Source organism: Mytilus edulis, chromosome 1, assembly GCF_963676685.1.
Source record: "Mytilus edulis chromosome 1, xbMytEdul2.2, whole genome shotgun sequence".
Taxonomy (NCBI): domain Eukaryota; kingdom Metazoa; phylum Mollusca; class Bivalvia; order Mytilida; family Mytilidae; genus Mytilus; species Mytilus edulis.
Window position 1 is genome coordinate 41,094,654 of NC_092344.1, and position 26,631 is coordinate 41,121,284.

The window sequence follows — 26,631 nt, forward strand, 5'->3', positions numbered from 1 at the left end:
AATTGAAACAATCTCTCAGAAAATACTAATTGTATTTTAATATACACACATTTAAAACTTGGGAAAAAAAATCATAAGTTCTCATAAAATAATAATTCTATGTGTTAAATTAAATAACTTCAAAATTTGTAGTCAATAAAAATAAAAACAGAAAGTTTTAAAATATCTATAATGAAAGATTTCTTTTTCTTGAGTTAAAATATGCAGTAAAAACAAATATTATGTCGAAATGTATATGAAAACAGAAAACAATAAAACATTGAAAATCAATGATCATAGTTTAAACTTTAGTTCCCAGTGTAATAAAATTGCAGTCTTGAAACGAAAATTCTGTTTATCTGATCTGTCAAAATGACAAGTGTGCAGAAATTTTATAGTTACAAATCAACTAATCTATCCATTAAATCTCATTAGAACTCATTATGTAAAAACCACAACATCATAAATATCTCTCTGTGAAATCCCAGACACAGATGTTCGATACCATAGGTCGTAAAATCTTGACCATTAAACTCTTACTTGTTTATTTTACGGATACTTCCAAGAGCACGACAGATTACAACTGTCAAACTTGCTCAAGTGAACACTTGCGATGCATAAAAATGTAGCTTTAAAAATAAACATACATGTTTCAAAGTGATGACACTAGCAGAGACCCGTGACTCTTAATATATTTCAAATAATAATAACTAGTCTATTCTCACACTCTCACATAATTACTCATTAATGCTCCGTTAACTGAGATTAAAGATTCTTACAACATTCAATCAAAAATAGATATTAATATATGAAAACAAAGGTTATTTCTAGCATAACATCTTTTGCGCTACTACATCTGTTGTTCAACGTTCAAACAATTCACAAATCCCGGCCACCAATTTTTGGCCCCTCTAATGAAATCCCAGCCACCAATTTTTGGCCACTTTTTTAATAAAATCCCGGCGACCAATGTTTGGCCACTATTACTCTTGAATCATTTGATTCTACCTAGCCACTAATTTTTGGCCACTTTTACTTTTAAATCTCATGAATCATTTGATTCAACCTAATCATTCCTAATACCATTAGACACTCAAATAGCAAAAGTAACTTTTACAATTAACCTTATCAGCACGATTTTTAAATCAACAACAACAAATATACTACTACTAAATAATGCAGTCACGTGTAGCCCTACATATAAGCATGCAAAATAAGAGGGGGAAAAATCAATATTACAAACAAATAGTTAATGTCACTAACAGTTCAATGTAAATCAATTTTAAAACATATCATCACAATGTCAAAAATTTTTTAATATTGTCACACAAATATTCTTCCATCTACATCTATGGTTACGGTATTCATGGATTGGTATTCATTTACATAATAGAGAGTGGCGAGACAATTTTCACACACTCTATTCCAGAACCTTGTGGCGAGGCAATTCTCACACACAAGTATAAACTTCTTCACACGACTATCTGTGGCGAGGCAATTCTCACACACGCATATATAAAACGACTGACATAATGTTTTTGGTTGTGGCGAAACAATTTTCACACACAAACATATAGACTCACAGTATCATTGGAGGTGGTCTATTTTGAACTATCTTCTTTGCTTTAGGTGATAAACTTGACTCCTCTACCCATAAAGAATTTTGTGCTGGCTCGCCGACAATTTGTACAAGATATTTTAGTTGATTATTTTCGATTTTCCTTGCTAAAACACGTTTGATTTTATGATATCGATTGTCGTCTGATGATATTGATTCTGTTCCTAATTCGGAATCTAAATTAACAAAGTCGTTAAATTTTGCGGGTGGCTTTTTATGTCTAGTTGACTGACGTACGGGGACTTGTTCAGAATATGACGAAGTAGAAGAATCGACAGTAGTATTTGAACTTTGGCTTTCACTGACGTGTTGCAAATACGGCTGTGGTTGTGGGGCACGAATATATGCCATTTTTAATCTATTTATGTGTACAGGCATTCGAAGTCTTCGCTTGTTTTCAGGATCTCTAATTTTAATTAAATGAGGACTTGGTATATTATCAACAATAAAAGGTCCCGTAAATTTAGCTTGTAATTTTCGTCCCTGACCAATAGGCTCGTCGTGCAAGTACACATAGTCTCCAACTGATAATTTTAGAGGTGATGTTGTTTTATTAACTCTTTCAACCATTTTAGCATTTGCCTTTTCAACGTTTATTTGGACTTCTTTTCTTATTGTGCTCAATTTTTGTTGCATTTGTTTAAGGTAAACGTGTATATCTTTTGGAATATCTCTTAAATCTAAATCATGAGGAGTTGAAAGCGGAAATTGGGGTCTATTACCATATACCACTTCAAACGGCGAGTATTGTGAAGCTGCATTTATGCAGGAGTTCATTGAAAATATTACAGCTGGTAAAATATCATTCCAAGGTCGACCTTTCCTTATATATGGAGTCATTCGTTCTTCTAATGTTCGATGTGAACGTTCACATGTACCTAAACAATGATGCGCAAAACTTGGTGTAAACTCTTGGGAAACTTCCAACATTTTACATAGTTCTTTTGTACCTTTTGAAATAAATTCTGACCCTTGGTCACTCAATAACGTATGGCAAACACCATAAGACGAAAATAATTGAAAAAGTGCATGACATACAGACAGCGCATCACAATTATGCAAAGGTACAGCAAACACAAGTTTACTAAACATGTCAACAGCAGTGAATATATGTGAATGTCCTGCCGATGAAAGTGGGAAAGGCCCACATAAGTCTACTTCCCATACCTGAAACGGTGCTGATGGTGTCGGAAAAGAAATTATACCTGCTTTAGTGTGTACACTTGAGGTTTTACGTATTTGGCATTCGTGACATGTCCTGACATATTCTGATACTATTGTAGATAACCTTGAAAAATAATAATGTTCACGTACTCTATCGATTGTATTTTTAATTCCAGAATGACCTCCTAGAGGTGAATCATGACACATGTGTAACACTAAATTTCTCATTAATCTCGGAACCACAAGTTGAAAATTGTCTAAATTACTTGCTCTACGGGATTTCTTCTTTATCGAGCTATGAAATAATACGCCATTAATCAAAAGATAATCAGCCGCTTGTAATAATAATTTCCTAGCTTCTTTCTGTAAATTAGGAAGTTTATTTTCTTCCAAGTAAATAATCATAGGTAATAAATCAGGATCTTTCCTTTGCAAATCTTTAATATTTTGGGGTGTTAAATCACTGTTTTTAAAAATTTCAAGTTCCGATAACGTATTGTCATGATTTTGCGTAGGTTTATCGAAATTATTGTCACTTGGCGTATCATACACCGTGGAAATATCAAAAATGTCTATTTTGTCACTACACTGGTCAGTTGATTTATCGTATAAAGAGTCATTGTTATGAACTTGGGTAACATTTACAGTTTCACACTTTTTGTTAAGTTTAGTTTTCTTCTTTTTGTTTGGTGTCTCAAGAACATCGTCTGTATCAGCATCATAAACACATTCAGAGAAAATATCTATATTATTTACATTATTTACATTTATGACCGTTGCGGATTCGGTTTCAGAATTGTGAAGAAAGTCAGCTAAATTTCTACCGGACGGCAATTTGATTTGGCCAGTTCGTTCTGTGACATAAGGAAAGAATGGATCGTCTTCATCTGGACTGATGACGGGTTCATCATTTTTTCTCGTACATCGGGACAATGCATCTGCTACTTGCATTTGTTCTGCCGGTTTATATTGCAGGTCAAAATTGAATTGTTGTAAAATAGCCATCCATCGTTCATAAATTGCACCCTTGAATTGTTTTTGAAAAATAGGTCTCAGAGCTTGATGGTCGCATTCAACAACAAATTTATTTCCACGTAAATAATCAGCACAGTCTAGTATACTAACTACCATGCCCAAAAGTTCGAGTTTTGTCGGTCCATAGGACTGTTGCCATCTACTTAACGATTTTGAACCAAATCGTATAACTCTTGGTTGTTCTTCACCGTTTACATTAGGATGCATTTGATATAACATGTAACCAATCCCACACGAAGATGTGTCTACAGCAAGTCTAAATGTCAAATCATAATTGGGAAATGCTAATATTTTTGAGTTCAGTAACGAATATTTCAAATCATTAAATGACGATTGTTGTTCAACATTCCAAACGAAAAACTGACCCTTTTTCAGTAATCTAGTTAATGGTGATATTTTTGCACTGAAATTCGGAATAAATTTTCGGAACCAGTTAAGCATTCCTATAAGACGCCGTAGCTCTTTTATATTTTTAGGTGGTGGGTATTCCTGAATTGCCTGTACTCGATCAGGTGGCGGACTTACTCCTTCCTTTGAAATAGAATGGCCTAAAAAGATACATGACGACTGAGCAAACGAACATTTCTTTGGTCCTAACTTAAGACCTGCAGAACGAAATCTATGAAAAACTTCTTGTAAGTCAGTAATATGTTGCTCAAATGTCTCCGAGCATATCAAAACATCGTCAAGGTAACAAAGACATGACTTAAATTTTAGCCCATGCAACACTTTGTCCATGAGTAATTGGAAAGATGCTGGTGATGACGAAAGTCCCATCGGTAAACGCAAAAATTTATATGTACCAAAACATGTATTAAATGCGGTGTAGCGTGAAGACTCAGGGTCAATGCCTAACTGAAAAATCCTGAGGACAAATCAATTGACGATATATAGTTTGGAACAAATTGTGAAAATGACTCTGTAAGTTCTTGTAGATTAGGAATAAAATATTTAAACTGTTCTGTACATGAATTTAAATATCTAAAATCGCAACAAAATCTATATTGTGATAGAGCTGCATCCTTTTCACTTTGAAAAGCATCATTTTGTCTTTTTCGTTTAGTCACCAATACTATTGGACTTGTGATAGGCACATTTTCTTCCTCGCTAATCGGTGCTATGATTCCTTGTTTAAGGAGTTCATCTAAATGGTGCCGCAATACTTCTCTTTTATGTGGCGGGAGTCGATACGGTTGTTGGTGTTTTGGTTTAACATCAGGTTTAAGATTTATTTTATGTTGTACATAAGTTGAGAACCCTAGATCAGGATTTTCTTTTGTGACGAAAATGTCTTTGTTTTCATATAAACAGTCAGTTAATTGCGTTGTTTGTTCAGGATTTAATGGTTCAGGAATACTAAAATTTGACAAAAACACTGTCTTAGTTTCATCCCTAAATTCATTGTTTTTACTCGTTGAAATAATCGGATGAGTGGATCCAATCTGTACATTTTGAACTACAGGGGGGCATTTAATGTCTTCAGTTATAACACTGAAGTCAGCATTCAATATCTGAAAGTTCGCCAAGATTGACCCTTTAGAGACTGAAATTGTTGTATTTGTAGGGTTCATTATCTTCAAAGGAATAGTTTTATCAATTGACACAGTGACTAACGCTTTTGCAAGAAGCAGTCCTTTTCCTAACGAAAACACATTGTTTGTACATATACCTTGAAGACCAACAGACAAATGTTTCGGCACATTTGCCCGAACAAAAATTTCAGAATTTGGCTGAATACATAGCCTTTTATTACATTTCACATGATGATATTTACTATTTGTGTTAAATTCACTAAACTTCAATGTAATATTACTAGATTTCAAATATTCCATACTAGAATTAACGGATGTGATGTCGTGCTAAGAATGTACACTTTGACCTCATGCAAACCTTGATTTGTTTGTATCGTTACAGAAGAAGTTCCTTCTACAAATATTAATTGTCCATTTGCTAATTTAATGGGTTCAGTGAACCTACTGATATCGGATTTAACATGCCTTGGTAAAGATTTATATAGTGGAGCGGACATAATGTTAATTGAACTTCCAGTGTCAATCAAAGCTGCAATATCAACAGTATCACAACAAACATTCATATATATAAAATTATCAAAAGTAGATAGGTTATCTGGTTTGGAATCGGTATAGTTGACTTGTTTAGACCTCGAATTTATGGACCCGAACGATTTGGCCTTGTATCGGCCGGGTATTGGTAGTTTTCCTGATTTGGTTTAATGGTTTTACATCGATAAGCAGTGTGACCCGTTTGGTGACAAATTTGGCATTTATTACTTGTTGTTTGTCCAAATCCATTCCAATTGCATTCTCGTTTCCTATGTCCTGGAAAATTACAGTTGAAACAATTTGAATTGGTGTTTGTGTTTGGGTATTGATACTGTTGTCTCCTTTGAAAATTATTTTGTGTCGACTCGTATTGGCTATTTGCTGATGCTTCTGGGACTTTCGAAATTAAAAGCTCTGACACATTTTTACTGAGCTTAGCAACTTCATTCGTTAGACTAGCAAATTCAGAGGATTTGAGATTAGAAATATCGCTTTGTTGTTCAGGAGGAGAGGTAGAAATTGCATTTTCAAATATTTTCTCACGGTATCCACATGTTTCGGCCATTTTAGCAGACGTTAAAGCAGCGGACAAATCTGCTGGCTGGCCAGCTCGTACGAAGAATGCCATTTTCTCTGGTAGACCCTCTATAAATCTAGCTAAAACCTCATGATCAGGTTTGTGTAAAAGGTTTCCCTTTTCAAGGATTTGACTATGGAAATCTTCAAGCTGTTGAGATTTTCCTAACTTAAGGGTATTGAATATTTGACCTTCCATCATAGCCATAGCACTGTGATTTTTAAAATTTGTAAATTTTTCCTCAAACAAAACTTCAATGGCGTTCCATGATTCTTTTGATCTTTCACTTAGAGTATTAAACCAGGTTAATGCTGGACCTTTTAAATGAAGATGAAACGCAGCTACTTTTTTCCCGTCAAACTCACGAAGATCGTGCAAAAGGGCATATGACTTAAATTCCGATAAAAATTTCTGTGCGTTGTCCTGGGAATAACCCGAAAATGTTGAGCAGTTGGCAAGTTTTTCCATTTTGGCAAACGAGTTTGAGCTTTTTGGAAGCGATGAATCTAAATTTGTTGAATGCAATTTTAGCGTGGAACTGTTCCTAGGTGTTGGTAGTGAGAGAAAAATGTCATGTTCTTTAAATTCGTTAAATTCTAAAAAATCTGGAGTTAGAATAGTATTATCAAAATCATCTTCATTTTGATACAAAAACGTAGATTCAGAGGTGTTATTAATTTCATCGGACCCTGGACTACTCATTTCAATTACAGTTCAAATTGTAGCGTACCAATGTACACATACAGAAAAGGTTATACATCTCTTGCATTTTGTAGCGCAGATTCCTTCACACATATACCAAATTCGGAACTAGAATATTGTAGCGCGACAATTTGCACATACAATCATTAAGTATAGTAATAAACGTACTTACAGGTAACTGGAGTTGAATGTTTTAAATAAATCCCTTTCCAGGCAGAATTCGCTGGTATTATAACTAAAGACAGTACATATTACACCACAAAGTTTTTACCAACCATAATCTTGACACTGGTGAATACCATCATAATATCCAGTAAAAAAAAAAAAAATAACTAGAAAAAGATGTTTACGTATAAAGTTCATGGAAACATTGAAAATAAAAGTCACAATATTAATAAATATAATTTGAGTCCTCCACCATGATAGATCCGTGTTTTACTTGCTCGGATACTAATATTAAAAACACATATTTTTGTATCTATTCTATATTTTCAAAACTACATATGTACAGTTATGCTACAAATCTACAAGTCCCAGTCTGGCTACACGTGCTGTTCTTATCTTTAAAATCATGAATATTCATTAGCTATGTAGGCGTGTCAAAATCGTATCATACGCGATAATGACCAGCCAGTACACACTGTAATGATTTCATTAACCAGTATTAAAAAGATAAACATAACATAAAACTACACCACATGCTTTCAACCAAAAGATCGGATGAGAATATCAACATTGCGAGAGTAAAATAGTATTTCTCACCGAAAGCATGGCAAACATTAAAGACCGACCGTGCAAGGGCTGTATAGCCAGTCAAGGTAGTTAAAAACTTCCATTTGTAACATTAAAGATTGCCTTATCTTCTAAAAGGAATATCACAGAACTGAATTGCACGGAATGCGATCCAGACGTTCACAGCGGAAGGTAGGAGGGGTCCTGATCCCGAAATCCGGGGCTTAAAAACATGAAGTCCCGAGGTCCCGAATTAAAAAAATATAAATCCCGACATCCCGAAAGGTCAATCTCGATATCCCGAGCTTAAAAAAACACCCGATCCCGCATCCCGAAAAAGGTCCTTCCCCCTTATTACTGGTGTGTGATGGCTGCTTGGAGTGGATTCGTCAAAATGATGTGTCGGACTTAAACATGCTCCAAAAACCACTTACTGGATATTTATAAACTGTCATTGTAAATAAAAAAAATAAAGACATTGTATGTATTGTAAATATAAAATAAATGTCTTAAACTTTTATTATTTAGTACATATTAGAGGGGGGATAGGACCTTTATCGGGACTCCGGGATCGGGTGTTTTTAAGCTCGGGATTTCGGGATTGACCCTTTCGGGATCCGGGAATCCTTCTTTTTCGGATTTCGGGATGTCGGGATTTACTTTATTTAAATTCGGGACCTCGGGATTTCGTTTTTTTAAGTCCGGGATTTCGGGATCAGGACCCCTCCTATCCCCCCTCATATTACAAGTCCCCATCGTACATTGCTGTTTTTCATGTAACAATAACGCTATGTAACCGTAGCCTCAATAGTTATTGTTACATTCGTAATTAATCAGGTCCTCATCCAACCATGCATTCCGGCATTTAGTCTCCAATGTAACAATAATATTTTTATTATTGTTACATTTCCATGTAACCGTAGCCAGTGCCATTAATAAAAGGAAAATCTTAATTATACCATGAAAATAGCAAAACTCTATAAAGATCGCTATTTTGCCGGAGCCGGCAAAATAGCCACTGCCTTACAGTAAATTAGTATATTCAAGCAGGGACTTTCTATACAGTACACGTGGTACATATACGCATATAAACAATAGAAGGCCGAGCTTGTTATAGTCCGACTTTGCAAAAGGCCGAGTTTGTTTTAGGCTGAGTTATCCAAGTCAGCTGGTTCTCGGTTATCTAACATAATAAAGAGTGAAGCGCTAAATACAAGCGGGTCCCAGTTTACCAGTGGCGTGGTTAACAACCAAAAGCCAATTCCACAACATCTTACTATAGAACTTTACCAAAGGTAGGATGACATTAATCCTAATCCATGCCTGAGGTTGGCAGACTTCCCAAACACACCTTTAAAGTTGTCAATGCAAATTTCCAATTATTTCTTTTATGAATATCGATTTTAGTTTTGTTATATATGTTATCTATAACACAGCTAGGCACTAAATTGTTTCTATCCATTGGAAGACCCAATATCAACGTAAATATAGTGGGTCATCCAATGGATAGAAACGAGTGCCTGTGATCTATAATCTAGGTTCATAACCGTAAAAGTAGAACACCTTGAACTTTGAAGAGTACCACTACACACTGAGGCGAATCTCTGTAAATATTTTTACACCCTGAAGTACACCAGTAATTTGGTAACTTGACACATTTTTTACCAGGTGAATTATCACACAACATTTTTAATCCATAGAGAAACTAGAATAAATAAAATTTCACACTCAAGGTAATTATGTTACAAGAATAATGTCTATGATAATTAAGTGTGAACGTAAAGTTACTTAAAGATAGGTGAGTGATACCAAAGGGACATTCAAACTCACAAGTCGAAAAAATTATATGCACCAAGTATGAAAAAGAAAGAAAAATACCCAGACAAACAGCAGTGTACAGATGACAACATGGAAAACTAAAGACTGAGCAACATGAAGTTGAACCATGCATATTAAAAACTGGTGGTGATCTTAGGTTCTCTAGAAGGGTAATCAGATCCTGCTCAACATGTGGCACCCGTTATGTTGCTCTGCCATGTTAGTAAAAACCTGGTGATTATAAGTCTAAATTGGTTGGTCTCTTCTATTATAGTCTATGAAAACAAATAGGTTTAAATATAAGCCTCTGGGTGCTGGAATTTGGCTGTATTGAAGACCCATTGGAGGCCTTTGTTGTTTTCTGCTCTTTGGTCGCGTTGTTTTTTCTTTTTGACACATTCCCCATTCCCATTCTCAATTTTATTAAGAAGACATGACAGTTTACTTATGAAATCTCATTACATCAATGATTCTATGGCAAAAGCTAAATTATTAGATAGCAAACTTTAAATTTAAACAAAACCTTAGATTTGAAAGTTATTTAACAAATATAAAAGATTTTGGGCGCATATATTTTAATTTCATCTTGGATTCAGAATATTATCAGCTCGTACTCTGACTCCAAATAATTAAGGGAGTCTCAGATATCAAGTTACAATGTATTATCAGGTTAAAAATATTGCATATTCATTGTTATATGGCTAGGCAGAAAATGTAAATCTTTTTTTGACTTGTACAAAGTATTTACATGTAGTTTTAAAAGCATAATGTAATCTCATCAATACTATCAGTTTACATGCAACTTCAAAATTTTACACAACAAAAAGTCAACATGTTTATGTACCTATATATGTCTCAGTATGTGAGTATGATTATAGTTGCAATTTATTAATAACAGCACAGGCGGATTTTGGGGGGTTGCCTAGGTGGCCCCGCCCCCTCCTTTTGAGGGAAATATTTGGTTGATTATGTAGGGAATCACTGAAGCATGACTAGAGCAGGTCCCCTCTTAGGTAAATTTCTGGATCTGCCACTGAACAGTTATATGCTTTTAAATGAGAACACTCTGTTTATGTTTTACTTTATTTTTAAGGCTCTTGAACAGAAAGACATGGAAGAGGAAGAATTATATGATTTTGATATCGACGAAACGGTAGGCATGTGCAATATGTATCAAATTGTCTATTCTTTGAAGTTCAATGTGAATAAATATGTTTATGATTACCAATTGGCTTGGCTATGATAACAACATTACCGGTACTAACTTTGCTTCACCAGATGTGCATTTTAACAATAAATGTCGCTTTAATAAGGCAGTGATGCTCGTTATCAACAGCAAATTCAAACCCTAATACAAACATTTAAGAGATGATAAATCCATAAAAAAATACCTACATGTACAGTGAGTAAAGTCAAATCTGGGCAAGGAATCAGATCTTTACATGAGGGAAATTTTTCCTTAATTTAAAATGATTTTAAAAATTTTACAACACCAAATTTTAATTTACTGATATCTGTAAAATTCAATTAGTACCAAAGTACTTCGCAAAATTACTTTGTCCTTATATATTAAAAAATAAGCATATAATCAGCAAAAAAAAAGAAAAATAGATCGATTGAGTGGTGTTTAACACCACTTTCAACACTATTGTGCTATTTCTTGGTGAGAAAGTTGGAGTGCCCAGAGAGAACCACTGACTGATTGGATTTGTATGCACCTGCTGGCCACATTTGAACTCAAAACCTCAGAGTTGACAGACTAGTGATATTGAATGAGACTACTAGACCCCTACGTTAAATAAATAGAGAAAAATGACATAAATTTAAAGAATTAAAAAAAAATAAAGAACCCCAAATTAGACCTTCTTATAGGAAATCATTATCTCAGATAGAAAATAATGATACTTAATTGCTAAGAGGTTGTCAAAAAAGAACTCAAAGCAAACCAGATGCTCCGCAGGGCATAGCTTTATACGACCGCAGAGGTTGAACCCTGAACGGTTAGGGCAAGTATGGACACAACATTCAAGCTGGATTCAGCTCTAAATTTGGATTGTGATTAAATAGTTGACACAGCATAGGTTTCTGACACAGAATGAATGTGTTCTAATGAACTTAAAATTTTTGTTTCTCTTAGAGCAATTCACTATGCTGTTGAATATTAATCCTCTCAAAAAAATGTTTGAAGAAATTTTCTTTTTTATTTATGAAATTTCAAATGAGAAAAATTGAACCCAATTTTTTTAATCACATCCCCCTTTCCCTTATTCCAAAACTAATCTCAATTAAAATTTCTAATGGAGTTTGCAACAATAACTACTCATTTAAATACATCATAAAATATTAAGATGTAAAAAAACTGCTTGTTATCACTGAATGGTAAAGATTATTTTAATTTATCAGTTGGTAGTAAAAAGTGAATATACATTGTATATTGTATATAACAAAGATTTAAGTTGATTCTGGACAAAGAAAGATAACTCCAATTAAAAAAAAATCTTGCTATTGCACAATATTTTGCAATTAGATATTTCTTGCTTACTATTCTGGACAAAGAAAGATAACTCTAATTAATTTTTTTTTTGATATTTCACAATATTGTGCAATTAGATATTTCTTGCCATTGCGCAATACTGTGCAATTGAAAAGACTTGCTATTGCACAATACTTAATATAATAATTTTAGATCCTGATTTGGACCAACTTGAAAACTGGGCCCATAATAAAAAATCTAAGTACATTTTTGGATTCAGCATATCAAAGAACTTCAAGATTTCAATTTTTGTTAAAATCAGACTAAGTTTAATTTTGGACCCTTTGGACTTTAGTGTAGACCAATTTGAAAACAGGACCAAAAATGAAGAATCTACATACACAGTTAGATTTGGTATATCAAAGAACCCCATTTATTCAATTTTTGCTGAAATCAAACAAAGTTTAATTTTGGACCCCGATTTGGACCAACTTGAAAACTGGGCCAATAATCAAGAATCTAAGTACATTTTTAGATTCAGCATATCAAAGAACCTAACTGATTCATTTTTTGTCAAAATCAAACTAAGTTTAATTTTGGACCCTTTGGACCTTAATGTAGACCAATTTGAAAACGGGACCAAAAGTTAAGAATCTACATACACAGTCATGACAGTTAGATTCAGCATATCAAAGAACCCCAATTATTCAATTTTGATGAAATCAAACAAAAGTTTAATTTTGGACCCTTTGGGCCCCTTATTATGTTTGGACCAAAACTCCCAAAATCAAACCCAACCTTTCTTTTATGGTCATAAACCTTGTGTTTAAATTTCATAGATTTCTATTTACTTATACTAACGTTATGGTGCGAAAACCAAGAAAAATGCTTATTTGGGTCCCTTTTTGGCCCCTAATTCCTAAACTGTTGGGACCTAAACTCCCAAAATCAATACCAACCTTCCTTTTGTAGTCATTAACATTGTGTTTAAATTTCATTGATTTCTATTTACTTAAACTAATGTTATTGTGCGAAAACCAAGAATAATGCTTATTTGGGCCCTTTTTTGGCCCCTAATTCCTAAACTGTTGAGACCAAAACTCCCAAAATCAATCCCAACCGTTCTTTTGTGGTCATAAACCTTGTGTCAAAATTTCATAGATTTCTATTAACTTAAACTAAAGTTATAGTGCGAAAACCAAGAAAATGCTTATTTGGGCCCTTTTTGGCCCCTAATTCCTAAAATGTTGGGACCAAAACTCCCAAAATCAATACCAACCTTCCTTTTGTGGTCATAAACCTTGTGTTAAAATTTCATAGATTTCCATTCACTTTTACTAAAGTTAGAGTGCGAAAACTAAAAGTATTCGGACGCCGGACGACGACGACGACGCCGACGCCAACGTGATAGCAATATACGACGAAAATTTTTTCAAAATTTGCGGTCGTATAAAAACATACTGTTGAAACAAATTTGGTTTACAATAATTTTTAAACATTGAAGCTCATAATAAAACTGATCAAAATTAACCAAATCTGTTTAACAATATTTTTTATAATTTCTTTTCTAGCCTTCTGTCAATGAAGAAGATGAAGAAGGCGGATCAGCTGTTGTAGGAGAGAAAAAAAAAGTAGGGAACATGTATTTTACAGAATTTCTTGGTCTGGGCTAACCTTCTTATTGTTTTGTCATTTATATTTTCTGTCTACCTTCTTATATACTTGGGATGTTTTATTACTGTTTATTTGTATATCCTTCTGTCCTTTTACTCCATTCTATATTTGGCTAAATAGTAAAAAAAAAAATGGTTTAGTTATTATACCAGGATGCTTAAGTTTGAAAATTAGTGCAGTGTCATTTTTGAAAATGATATGCCAGATCTGATTCAAATTTCATGAAACACTGAACAAGTAAAAGAGGGGAAATAACTCTACCACCAGGCGTCAAACAGTTAAGTTCAGCAACTGTTAGCATCAAATTGGTTAAAATTTTACCGTGATTCGTCAAAATGTCAGCATCTTGAATCGTCACTCCGAGGTTTCTAATAAATATTGTAACCATTATTATTGAAAAAAATTAACGTGATTTGTCAAAATCATGCAGTTGATTCTTTATTGTTTAAAAGAAAGTGTACATTTTATCGTCATGTACCTAAAATGACCTTTAACATCATTTGGCAAGAAATTTTATCATTAATTGTCTTGAAGGTATCCCCATTACTACCCTCAAATAAGATAACACTAGAGTTTCTGTAACTCACAGTTAAAGCAACTGTAAACTTTAGTTGTTGAGGGTTTGGTATTTGCTGGATATTTTCTTTTAATAAAACATGTGTCTGAGGTTTATGATGAGCTCCTGTCTATTTGATCACTATTTGGGTACAAGTTCATACTTTTAGTTTAATTTTGTTGTTTATTTTAGAAAAGGAGAAATTTAGTAAAAGTACTGATTCTTGGAGGCATTGGGTAGGTACAAAATTACTTCTTATTAACATGTTTTAATTACATATCATATTTATAGTTTGTAACAGTTGAATAGTGAAACAAAGACAGAAAATTAATCGCTGTGTTAGGCCTAATTTGTCTCATTAAGAAAGGTTAGTAAAACAATATAGAAGTTAGAAAATAAAAATGGAAAGAGAGCTCTGTGAGGTTAATGCATACATAACCCATGTCACACATAAATTTTATTTCATAAAATTTCTAATCTTTAGATTAGCATTGATATTAGTCTCAAATTTAAAAGAACATGTATTTATATTTTTAGAGATCAAATATGTATTAAATAATTTTAGACTTGGATTATCTTTCTAGGAGCCCCTGTCTTATTCAGATCAACCTGTTGCCAAAAAAGTGTTTCCATTTTATCTATAGAACTATGACATCCCATTTGTCAGGACTCAGACTAGCTTAAAGCTTTGTGAGAATTTCTATATATTTTATGCATTTAGGATTTTATATTAAATTCCTATATTAAAAAGTAATTTTTGAATATATTTTATAGTGTTGGTAAAACCTCTTTAATGAATCAGTACTCAGATGGTACATTCACTGAAAAATACAAAGTTACAATTGGAGCAGATTTTATTGTGAAAGAAGTCCCGAAAGATACTGAGCATTTTACATTACAGGTATATAATTATTTTTTCATGTAAATAGATATAAGAAGATGTGGTATGAGTGCCAATGAGACAACTCTCCATCCAAGTCACAATTTATAAAAGTAAACCATTATAGGTCAAGGTATGGTCTTCAACACGGAGCCTTGTCTCACACCGAAACAGCAAACTTTAAAAGGCTCCAAAATCTTATTAGTGTAAAACCATTCAAACAGGAAAACCAAAGGTCTTATCTATATAAAAAACAAGAAACAAGAAACACTTATGAACCACATAAACAAACGACAATTACTGAAAATCAGATTTCTGACTTTGCATTCATGGAGTTATCTTCCTTTTGTCAATAACTTAAGTTGAACCAACTTAATACAGTATGCAATATTTGAATTATAGTTTCCCCTGTAAAGTGAATGTAATCTTTACCCTTCAGTTGTCACAAGTGCTTCTAGTAAAATAGTTTGGAAAATGTGTATTATCTAAATTGATAATCAGTTTGTAAGTAATTAAAAGCTTGACAAGTTATTTCTCTGTTCCCACTCTAAAAGAGAAGAAGTTAAAGGTGTTACTATATATAGCTAAAAACTCATTAATCGAATACAAAATTACAATGTCTTGGCAAAAAATGAGAAGGCAAACAATTGTACATTAAACACATCATTTAAAACTAAAAACTGAGCAACACCAACTCCACCAAAAACTAGGGTATAAACAGATCCTGCTCTATATGTGGCACCAATAGTGTTGCTCGTGAAAGTTCAAATAACCCAGTTATAAGACTTATACAGTTGGTCATATTTGAGGAAAAGAAATAACTAACTGACATGGCAGATTGGTTTTTTGTGAAGAGTTGTACCCCTCATTGGAAAATAGTTATAACATCTTTTTTTTATAATTTACAATACAGACCAGTACAGAAAGAGCACTTAAGTCTTAAATAAAAGTTTGATAAATTTTCTAAAAACACTCTACATGAAGTACCCTTTATGATTTACTTAAAAAAAAGGTACACAGATTAACATACATGTACTGTACTGTACTGGTAAATAAAAAATAAAAAATAAATTACCATATATATTATTATCTGTAGGTTAGAGACGATAAAAGTAAAAAATATTTATACTTGTTACACTCCTCATTACAAGATTAGAGAGAGGTTACCGAACTCACAAACATGTAAAACCAATCACCCCAGGTAATGTAAACTTGAATCCAGTGATTTAATGTTAGTTGTTAAATTGGTTGTTGTCTGCCAATTTGGATTTAATTTATTGTTGTTTTATTAAATCAAGCCATTTCTCTTTTGAGTTATTTCACAATTTGTCAATCCTTGAGGTGGTACACACCATGAAGCACGCTGACTAAAATTTTATCTGGCAGGTTTTATGTTCATGAAATTTTAACATTTGACCAAAATATAAAAAATTCAAAAAGCTTGAACCACACACTTTATTATTGGAAAAAATTTTGTTGGATATTTAGGAGTTAGACAAACACTTATTTTTATCACAGAGAAGCTTAATATTTCCCTAGCAATAAAACATGGTTAATTCATTTTGCTGATTTTTTCAGAGTTATCTCCCTGCAGTGTTATGAACCTCCTTTAAGGTTTTTACTTTTCTTCAATGCAAATCATTAACTTTTTGAAGTTGATTTAAGAAAGATTCTTGCTTATATGACTTACATATCTATTTTAAAATATCCAATCAAATCCTATATGACAAAAACATTACTTATAATTGTATACTTGTATAACAGGTTTGGGATACAGTGAGTAGTTTAGGACTAAGTTTTTACCGTGGAACAGACTGTGCTTTGTTAGTGTATGATGTTACAAAACCAGAGACATTTAAACATCTTGAATCAGTCCTGGAGGAGTTTTTGGCCAATGCTATTCCAGAAGACGAAGACAATTTCCCTTACATAGTCATCGGGAATAAGATAGATAAAGAAAATAGATTGGTATGTCACAGTAATAGATTTATAGTTTTAAGTTTTAACATAATGTTTAAGGTTTGGGGTAGGGGTATATGAGGGTAGGAATGCTTTTTACCAACAGGCGTGAAATTTTTTGCTACCGTTAGCGTCAAATTGGTTAAATGTTACTGTGATTCGTCAAAATATCCTTATAATGATTCATCAGAGGTCTCAAATAATTATATTGTTTAATACCATTATTTTTGGAAAAAATTAATGTAATTCGTCAAAATCAAACTATTTTTTTAATGACTTTAATGAAATTGTACATTTTATCGTCATGCACCAAAAGTTACATTTAATGTCATTTGATAGGATTTTTACTGTTATTTGTAATGAAGGAACCACCATTAAGACCATCATATTCAGTTTACCTATTTCAATTTCCTAGCTAGTGTGTCAATTAGGAACAACATTTACCTCAATGGTGTTATTTCAGGGAGTTTCTATGCCCAGCACATATTTGTGTCAAAGTCATTTCAAATTTAATTGGTAACTTTGTCAAACTTTTTTCTTCAAAATTCAATATTTTTTTGGTATTATACAATATGAGAGGCATATTGCATTTGCACCAATCAAAAACAATGCAGTCATTTATTTGCGCAACAAGGTTATATTTCATTTGTCCCATAAAATAGATACTGCTATTCCAACATTTTACAGGTAATATATATAACAAAAAATTTAAAATAACATTGTTGAATAGGCAGATCATATAAGAAACTAGTATCTCAATTGTTTGTAAAACAATTGAAAGGTCTTTCCTGTAAAAGTGATGTTTTCGTATTGTACTTTGTACGACCTTTCGTTTGATATACGACAAGCATACCTTCTGAAACTTTTCGCTTTTTACACTTAATGACCTCATCCGCCTACATTTTTGAGATCGGAATTATGATATATGGAACAGAGTAGATGAGCTTTCATTTGATATGCGACAACACCATGTTCTAGAAAGTTTGATTTTTGCACTTAATAACCCTGTCCAAGTAATTTTTGGAGGTCGGGAATTTGATATTTCAAATGTACACATCATGACCTTTCATTTGATATACAACAACCCTACCTTAAAAGAACATTTATTTTTTGCACTCAACGACCCCATCCAACCTAGTTTTGGGAGACGTCAATTTGAAATTTGAAATGTACGCTTTATGTTCTTTCATTTGATATGCGACAACCTTACCATCTGAGAAATTTGAATGTTTGCACTAAATGACCCCACCCGTCCCCCTGGGATGAAAAGGGGGTTTAAAATTTTCATTTTTAAGTAGAGTTTGTTTAGACCTTCAATTTGATATATCAGATGACCCCATTTGACAAAGTGCAAATAATGATGCAATATCAACTATATAAATAGAAGTTATGAAACTTACAAAGTCAATGCAAAACTTGAAAATTTCAAATTGATTTTTTTTGGTGTTTTTTTCAATGGAATGTTTTTGGTATTTAGTCAAACATATAACTATGTTAACCTCTTCAATTTCTAAAACATTTTAAGTGGTAAGCTCTTGTAGATTCAGAAATACATGCCTCTGCTCGCAAAACTTCAAACTGCATTATCTCTAAAACGACAATAGATATCTCAAATCTGTTAAATGATAAATGATCTACAGTTGAAGGACAACATTATAGAAAAAGAATTTGGACAATTTCAAAGTTCACCAAGGTCACAATTAATCATCAAATATATGATGCAATACAAAACTTGAGAACCGGAAGTCGTAGAGACATGGGACTATCACCATTCAACTCAGGACCACTTGACCTTTCAAATATCACAAGGTCAAAGTCATAGTATAATGTGAAGGTCAAGGTGAAATTTCATCATGACCTGACATTGACCTCAAATTGAAGGTCTTGAACTACTGATCATCTTTGCAGTTTATAGTAGGTTGATATCTGTTACCTTTAAAAAGATATACACACAATACTATACTTTTAAGAATCATCCCGTCGTAACTTTTGAACAGACAGTCCGACTCTTTTGAGCTCAGAGTATAAAATGTAGAGCTCGTCGAGAGGAACATTTTATACGCCGTAAGTATGCAGCAAACTCTTATCGTTTTCTTAATATGAAAGCTTGAAATTGCAGCGTAATTTTTTTTTAGCACTCGGTGACCTTTGACCTTGGGTGCAAATTAAAGGTCACATGAATTTAAGATTATTGGTGTAGGTCCTAAGTCTTTACGACTTCCGGTTCTCGAGATATTTTTCAAAAATTGTGTATATTTTTTCAAGGGAAATAACTCCTTATAAGGGTTAACAACAAAATGATTGTATATGTGTATTATCATTGCCATCTGGTCTTGTACATGTTGCCGTTTTCAAATCGATTCTATCTTGAATACTTTTTGAGAAAAATGTAAAAGAATGAAATTGCTTCAAGGGGACGTAACTCTCATAGAGAATGATGAAATCCTTAGCAGCCTCATATGGTAACACATCATGATGAGATCTAACTTTTGTCCAAATAAGGTCATGATATCTTTAAAAACAACGAGGGGGGGGCCATGTCGAAAAAAACCAATAAAAGGGAGATAACTTCTAAAGGGGATGACGAAATCCTACACAGCCTCATGATGAGGTCTACCGATGGTCCATATTTGGTCTTGATAACTCCAATAGAAACGAGGGGAGGCCATGTCAAACAAATGCTGGATGAAAAAAAAAAAAAAAAAAAAAAAAACAGGAGAAAAACAATAAGGTCTTTCCTCGCGGAGGGGAAAGACCTTAATAACACCCCATCCACTGTGATAGTGATTGTCTTTTAGGTATATAAAATTAGTGTTCATAATATTTGAGATAACAGGATGAAGTTTCATTCATCTGGAGGAAATAAGACTAATGTTTCATGACCACACATTTATAGGTTTTCTAATTATTGAAAAATGGAGACCAAATTTGTAAATTTTAACTAAGGGTTTAACAAAGAGTTCATTATGTTAATTTACAATTTGAAAAACAAAAAATAACCAATGGATTCAAATGATCCCTTGTTTTACATAATGAGATAAACTCTCTGGTCCAGAATGATAAATATCCAACCAATTAGATAACAGCTATATTTGTAATGAATTGTTTTTATATTTAGGTAACAAAAGAGGAAGCTATGAAATGGTGTAAAAAGAATGGCAATATTCCTTATATGGAAACCAGTGCTAAAGATGGAACCAATGTTGCAGAAGCTTTTATGTCATTAGTTGATAGCATGTCAGGAACAGTGGTTGAATGATTAACAAATTTCTATCTAATGAATGCAGTATCAGTGTTTTTCAGCTTCTTAAATGTAATCAAACTTGTATAGAAAGGTCATCCTCAGGACCAGAGAAAACCTTATAAGGGTAGTGACCTTTGACCTTGAGGTAAAAAATTCATTGGTAACACTACAGTAGGGCTATAAGAGTGAACTGACAAGACAGGTTCATGCTTAATAAATAGAGATGACATGTATGGCATTTTTTACTGTACAATTATAGCAGAGATCATGAAATACAAGGCCCCACATAGGGGTGTCAAAGTCATCACATAATCACAATTTTTCGACCAATATAATCACATAATCATTCATATTTTTTTAAAACAAGATAATCAAATAATCACTATAAAAACAGCAAAGTAATCACATATTCAAAAATCACATCAGGAGGTTCAAATAGGCTCAGGAGTCTTTTATACATATTATGAATCAATAATGACTATAATCAAACTAATATAGATGTGAATAAAGTATTGCTGTTGTCTAGCAGAATATATATTTTCAAATGACAATCTGAAATGTAAAATTTATATAACCTTGTCTTACATTTTTATTGATTTTTATATTTTTAAATACAGTAAATGATATACTGATAATTCAGAAATTATTGGAAGAGTTTTGCAATAATTTTAATAGAAACCCACATTCTGATTTCCAATACATATATCTGTATGCAGATTTTCCTAAAATCACAATAACTAATCTCACATGTTTGAACTCTCTAAAAATATTATTTCTTAATTTAAAAATTGCAATAATAAAGACATTATATCTGAATTTACAGTATATACCGACTTGTATTTTTATTTCCTTTAAAATGCCACTTGACGTTAAGCAATCAGTCAAACCTTTTTAATGTATAGTTCATCTTATGATCTTTAATTTTTTTTGTGAAACACCTTATTATTTTTATTATATATATTAATTGATATATTAGTACATTTATTAAAATGAAACCTAATATAATGCATATCATAATCTAAGGATGCGATAAAAATCATTTTAAGTGAGGATTTCAGTCATCATATTGATGCCTTTTCTGGGTTGCGAGCTTGAAAATTATCAATATTTCATGCTTAATATCTACTTATAGTCTTATTAGATTAATATAAACAGCTGTGCTATGAGCGTATGATACCCCTGTCGTCTTGTGTGTGAAGTTTTATGCAATACTCATAAATAGTTTCTGAGATACGGTGCAACCTGTGAAAACTCCCCCCTTTTTTTTTTTTTACAAAAAACCTAAATTACTCTTAAATAAAATTTTGAATCATCACCAAAAATTATACAGATCTTAAGATTAATATAACCTAAGACGTGTGTAAAGTTATAAGCAATAATCATAAATTGTTTATGAGATACAGCACAACATGTGAAAAAAATACCCCCTTGTTTTAGTTATTAAGTCCAGTAACACAAAATGTTTCACCAAAAAGTATACGGATCGTTTGACCATCATAAGAAACAACTAGTGAAAGTTTCATAAAATTTGGATAAGTTGTTTTCAAGTTAATATGCGACATGTTTACGACAGACAGACGGACCGCAGACATTTACATACCATTATACATCCCGTCAAAATCTTGTTGGGCATATAACATTCCATACATCCTATTCATGAAAATAAAAAAAAAATCAACAAAATATATACATCCATGAAGATTAGATAAATATACATGTACTCTTGTAATTTATATGATATAGTTCCATGTTGAGGTAATGTGTCTGAAAATAAAAGTCAATTTTATTTTGTAAAGCAATGATAGTGAGATACTGACATTTGTACTGTATGTCTAGCTGGAATAAGTAATATGCATTATATTAACATGAAGTCAATTAAACCAAACAATGTTGTTAAGAAATGTTGTAGTTTTAAGTTTATATCTACCTAATATAGTATTTTAAAATAACACCTCCTCATAATGTAGTCTTATCATTGTTTCTGTATACATTTTTGTATTTGTCTTTATTTATTTTTGTATTTTTATTTTAAAATGTCAACTGGTATCATTCTTGTATTGGAATTTACACCAATAAAATTATTTGATTCAATTTGATTTATAAACTTATCATTTTTAAGTATCCATATAAAGCAAGTCAAGGTCAGATAAACCCTGCCTGACCAACATGTACACCTAACTTAGTGTGGTCATTAGGGATGTATAAATACCCTGCCACGCCCGGTCTGTGTAAATTTTTGATGTTTTTTGGTTTTTACTGATCTGATGAGTTAAGTATTTTTCAACTCATTTTAATTGTTATTTTTTTGGCATATTTACAAAATTTAGTCCTGGTATCTATGATGAGTTTATTTACCTAAAAGCAACCCCATAATGATACACAAAAAAAAAGTTGAAGAACTAATGTCAGGTTTTCATCTTGGTTCACAAAATCTTCAATTTGCTTATCAGAGTTCACAGGAAATAAAACAAAAAGTGTTCATGAAAAAACAAGTTTAACACCTTCATCACTGATCACAAAAAAAAAAGAAGAATGATTTAAAACCTTTATCAAAGTGAATGATTATCAAATTAAATTGAAAATGAGTCACAAAAAATCACTAATTATGTGTCACAGTAAATATTTTTATTCCTTGAAAATTCAAATCAACGAAAGCAAAGGAGTAAGTTCGGTAAGGGCCATATTTGGCCCCAATTATAAAGTTCATTATAAGTTACAAGCCAATAAAGGTTTTAAGTTGCCTTAAATACATGTGAGAAAATTAAACAGAACTGTTTTTGTCAAAGTTTAAGTCTAAGACGTTGATTTTTACATCCCAAAAAGGTCAAGATAGGGGATTTTGGTGAAATTTGACAAAACGAGCTGGATTTCAACCAAATTAAGGACCAGGAAACATAGAGCGCAGGCTTTGACAAACTTAATATTCAAATACGACATGTGAAATGTCTTCACAAACATTATTTCAAAAGATCTTTGTTGTCGACGTATGCGCTCTATGTTTTCTGTCCAATAATCTATTGAAATTTACCTATTTTTATTGATTTTTTCGTGAAAAATCAATACAATGCAACTTGTGACGTCATAATGTAACGTAGAAACGTAAAGTTTTCAACAAAATAGCTTATTTCCTACCTAGTCACTATATTAGCTTTAATTTATTGTGATATTGGTCAATACATCCGAATTTGAAATTTACGCTAAAAAAGGGGGCCATTTTAGGACCTTACTGAACATACTCCTTTCCACGATCAAGAAGGTTGAAAATAACACATTACTAATGATTTATAGAAACATACCTAACCACTTTAGCTTTATATTGACCAATTAAACATGAAAACAAGGCCAAGGCCATATAATACCAGTGTCAGCTAGAGCTGCTAGACAACATGGCAATCATGCCATAAACCAAATATAGTTGTCCTGTTAATTAAAGTATCTTGGAAATCGACATTCCCAGGAAAAATAGACTTGACCAATAAACCATGAAAATGAGGTAAAGGTTAGATGCTTCCTGCCAACATTGCCCAAATTCGAACTCTTTTACTGTGTGTTGTTGTTCATTGTTTATGATTTCCATAAAGCATGAAGAGGCAGTCTTAAGTTAAAAGAGTGTGGACATGAAAGTGGGATAAACAGAGAGACAGTTAAGGGTTACACTTATTTCCCCTTCTAGCACAAGTAGCATGAAAGGAAGAGTTTATTAACAAAAAGGACAAAAAGGTATAGCCAACATCTTGCAAGGAATTGAGAGCTTTGTATGATGTAGATATATTCCTTAATATAGTTTTTTTTTTCAAATTCTGTTACAGCCAGTAAAGTAGTACTGGCAACTGGGCTGGTGATACCATTGGGGACTTGCAGTCTACCAGCATTAACTGTATCAAATTTTCTGCACCAGATGAGCATTTAGACAATAATGTCACTACAGTGATGCTAAATAGACCAATATTTTTGAAAACCCTAAGCTTATTAATAGCTATGTAAGGAGCGCATAAACTAAGATAAACAATTTTTTTTGGTATGCCAAAATGAATTAAATTACCAAAACTTAGCCAAATTTACTTGTGAAATATATATTGACACCTTGCGCTTTTTCAATCATTTGTGTTTTTCAATGATACTCAAAACAAAATGTTGGTTATCTGTAAAATGATCATCTGAGAAAGTAGTTGTTATAGTTTGACGGCCATACACTATCAAATCTTTTACCTGGGAATGTTGTTTTTATTAGCTCACCTGACCTGAAAGGTCAAGTGAGCTTTTCTCATCACTTGGCGTCCGTCGTCCGTAAACTTTTACAAAAATCTTCTCCTCTGAAACTACTGGGCCAAATTCTACCAAACTTGGCCACAATCATCCTTGGGATATCTAGTTTAAAAAATGTGTGGGGTGACCCGTCAAACCAACCAAGATGGCCGCCATGGCTAAAAATAGAACATAGGGGTAAAATGCAGTTTTTGGCTTATAACTCAAAAACCAAAGCATTTAGAGCAAATCTGACATGGGGTAAAATTGTTAATCAGTTGAAGATCTATCTGCCCTGAAATTTTCAGACGAATCGGACAACCTGTTGTTGGGTTGCTGCCCCTGAAATGGTTATTTTAAGGAAATTTTGCAGTTTTTGGTTATTATCTTGAATACTATTATAGATAGAGATAAACTGTAAACAGCAATAATGTTCAGCAGAGTAAGACCTACAAATAAGTCAACATGACCAAAATTGCCAGTCGACCCCTTAAGGAGTTATTGCCCTTTATAGTCAATTTTTAACAACTTTTCATCATTTTTTGTAACTTTTCTAAAAATTTTCTTCTCTAAAACTACTTTGCCAAATTTAATCAAACTTGGCGACAATTATCATTGTGGTTTATAGTTTAAAAAATGTGTCCGATGACCCAGCCTACCAAACAAAATGGCCAACATGGCTAAAATTAGAACATAGTGGTAAAATGCAGTTTTTGCTTTATATCTTTGAAACCAAGACATTTAGGGCAATTTTTCAAGATTTTAATGTCCATCAGAATAAGATATATCCCCTCACAAATTTTCAGTTGAATCGGACAACCTGTTGTTGGGTTGCTGCCCTTAAATTGGTTATTTTAAGAAAATTTTGCAGTTTTTGGTTATTATCTTGAATACTATTATAGATAGAGATAAACTGTAAACAGCAATAATGTTCAGCAGAGTAAGACCTACAAATAAGTCAACATGACCAAAATTGCCAGTCGACCCCTTAAGGAGTTATTGCCCTTTATAGTCAATTTTTAACAACTTTTCATCATTTTTTGTAACTTTTCTAAAAATTTTCTTCTCTAAAACTACTTTGCCAAATTTAATCAAACTTGGCGACAATTATCATTGTGGTTTATAGTTTAAAAAATGTGTCCGATGACCCAGCCTACCAAACAAAATGGCCGACATGGCTAAAATTAGAACATAGTGGTAAAATGCAGTTTTTGCTTTATATCTTTGAAACCAAGACATTTAGGGCAATTTTTCAAGATTTTAATGTCCATCAGAATAAGATATATCCCCTCACAAATTTTCAGTTGAATCGGACAACCTGTTGTTGGGTTGCTGCCCTTAAATTGGTTATTTTAAGAAAATTTTGCAGTTTTTGGTTATTATCTTGAATACAATTATAGATAGAGATAAACTGTAAACAGCAATAATGTTCAGCAAAGTAAGATCTACAAATAAGTCAGCATGATCAAAATTGTTAGAGGACCCCCTAAGGAGTTATTGCCCTTTAGAGTCAATATTAAATAACTTTTCCTCATTTTTGTAACTTGCATAAAAATCTTTTCTAAAACTACTTGGCCAAATTAAACAAACTTGGCCACAATCATAATATCTATTTTTAAAAAGAGTGTCTAATGACCCCGCCTACCAACAAAGATGGCCGACATCAGTAAACACATTAACAGGTGAGCGACACAGGCTCTTGAGAGCCTCTAGTTATGGTTTGACACTATCAAATCTTAACTAAAATTGTGGTAAAAACATTAATTAGGAATGTTATTTAGCAAGATTACTTCATAATGAACATCTGTACAAAGTTTTAATTTGACATGACTTCAACTTCATGGAAAACTTACGAAACGAAGACAGACAAATGGATAGAATGATACACTAACAAGAAAATATAAAGCTCCCA

The 26,631-nt window shown here is 32.6% G+C and overlaps 1 protein-coding gene across 1 annotated transcript; it reads left to right on the forward strand.

Annotated features, from left to right (window-relative positions):
• The first annotated feature begins 8,986 nt into the window (after positions 1 to 8,986).
• On the forward strand, positions 8,987 to 22,565 carry LOC139482686 (ras-related protein rab7-like). Its single transcript, XM_071266757.1, has 7 exons — positions 8,987 to 9,165; positions 10,782 to 10,841; positions 13,733 to 13,792; positions 14,584 to 14,627; positions 15,166 to 15,292; positions 17,036 to 17,239; positions 20,349 to 22,565. The coding sequence occupies exons 2-7, from the start codon at positions 10,800 to 10,802 to the stop codon at positions 20,487 to 20,489; spliced, it is 618 nt and encodes a 205-aa protein (XP_071122858.1). The 5' UTR covers positions 8,987 to 9,165; positions 10,782 to 10,799; the 3' UTR covers positions 20,490 to 22,565.
• Positions 22,566 to 26,631: the final 4,066 nt, after the last annotated feature.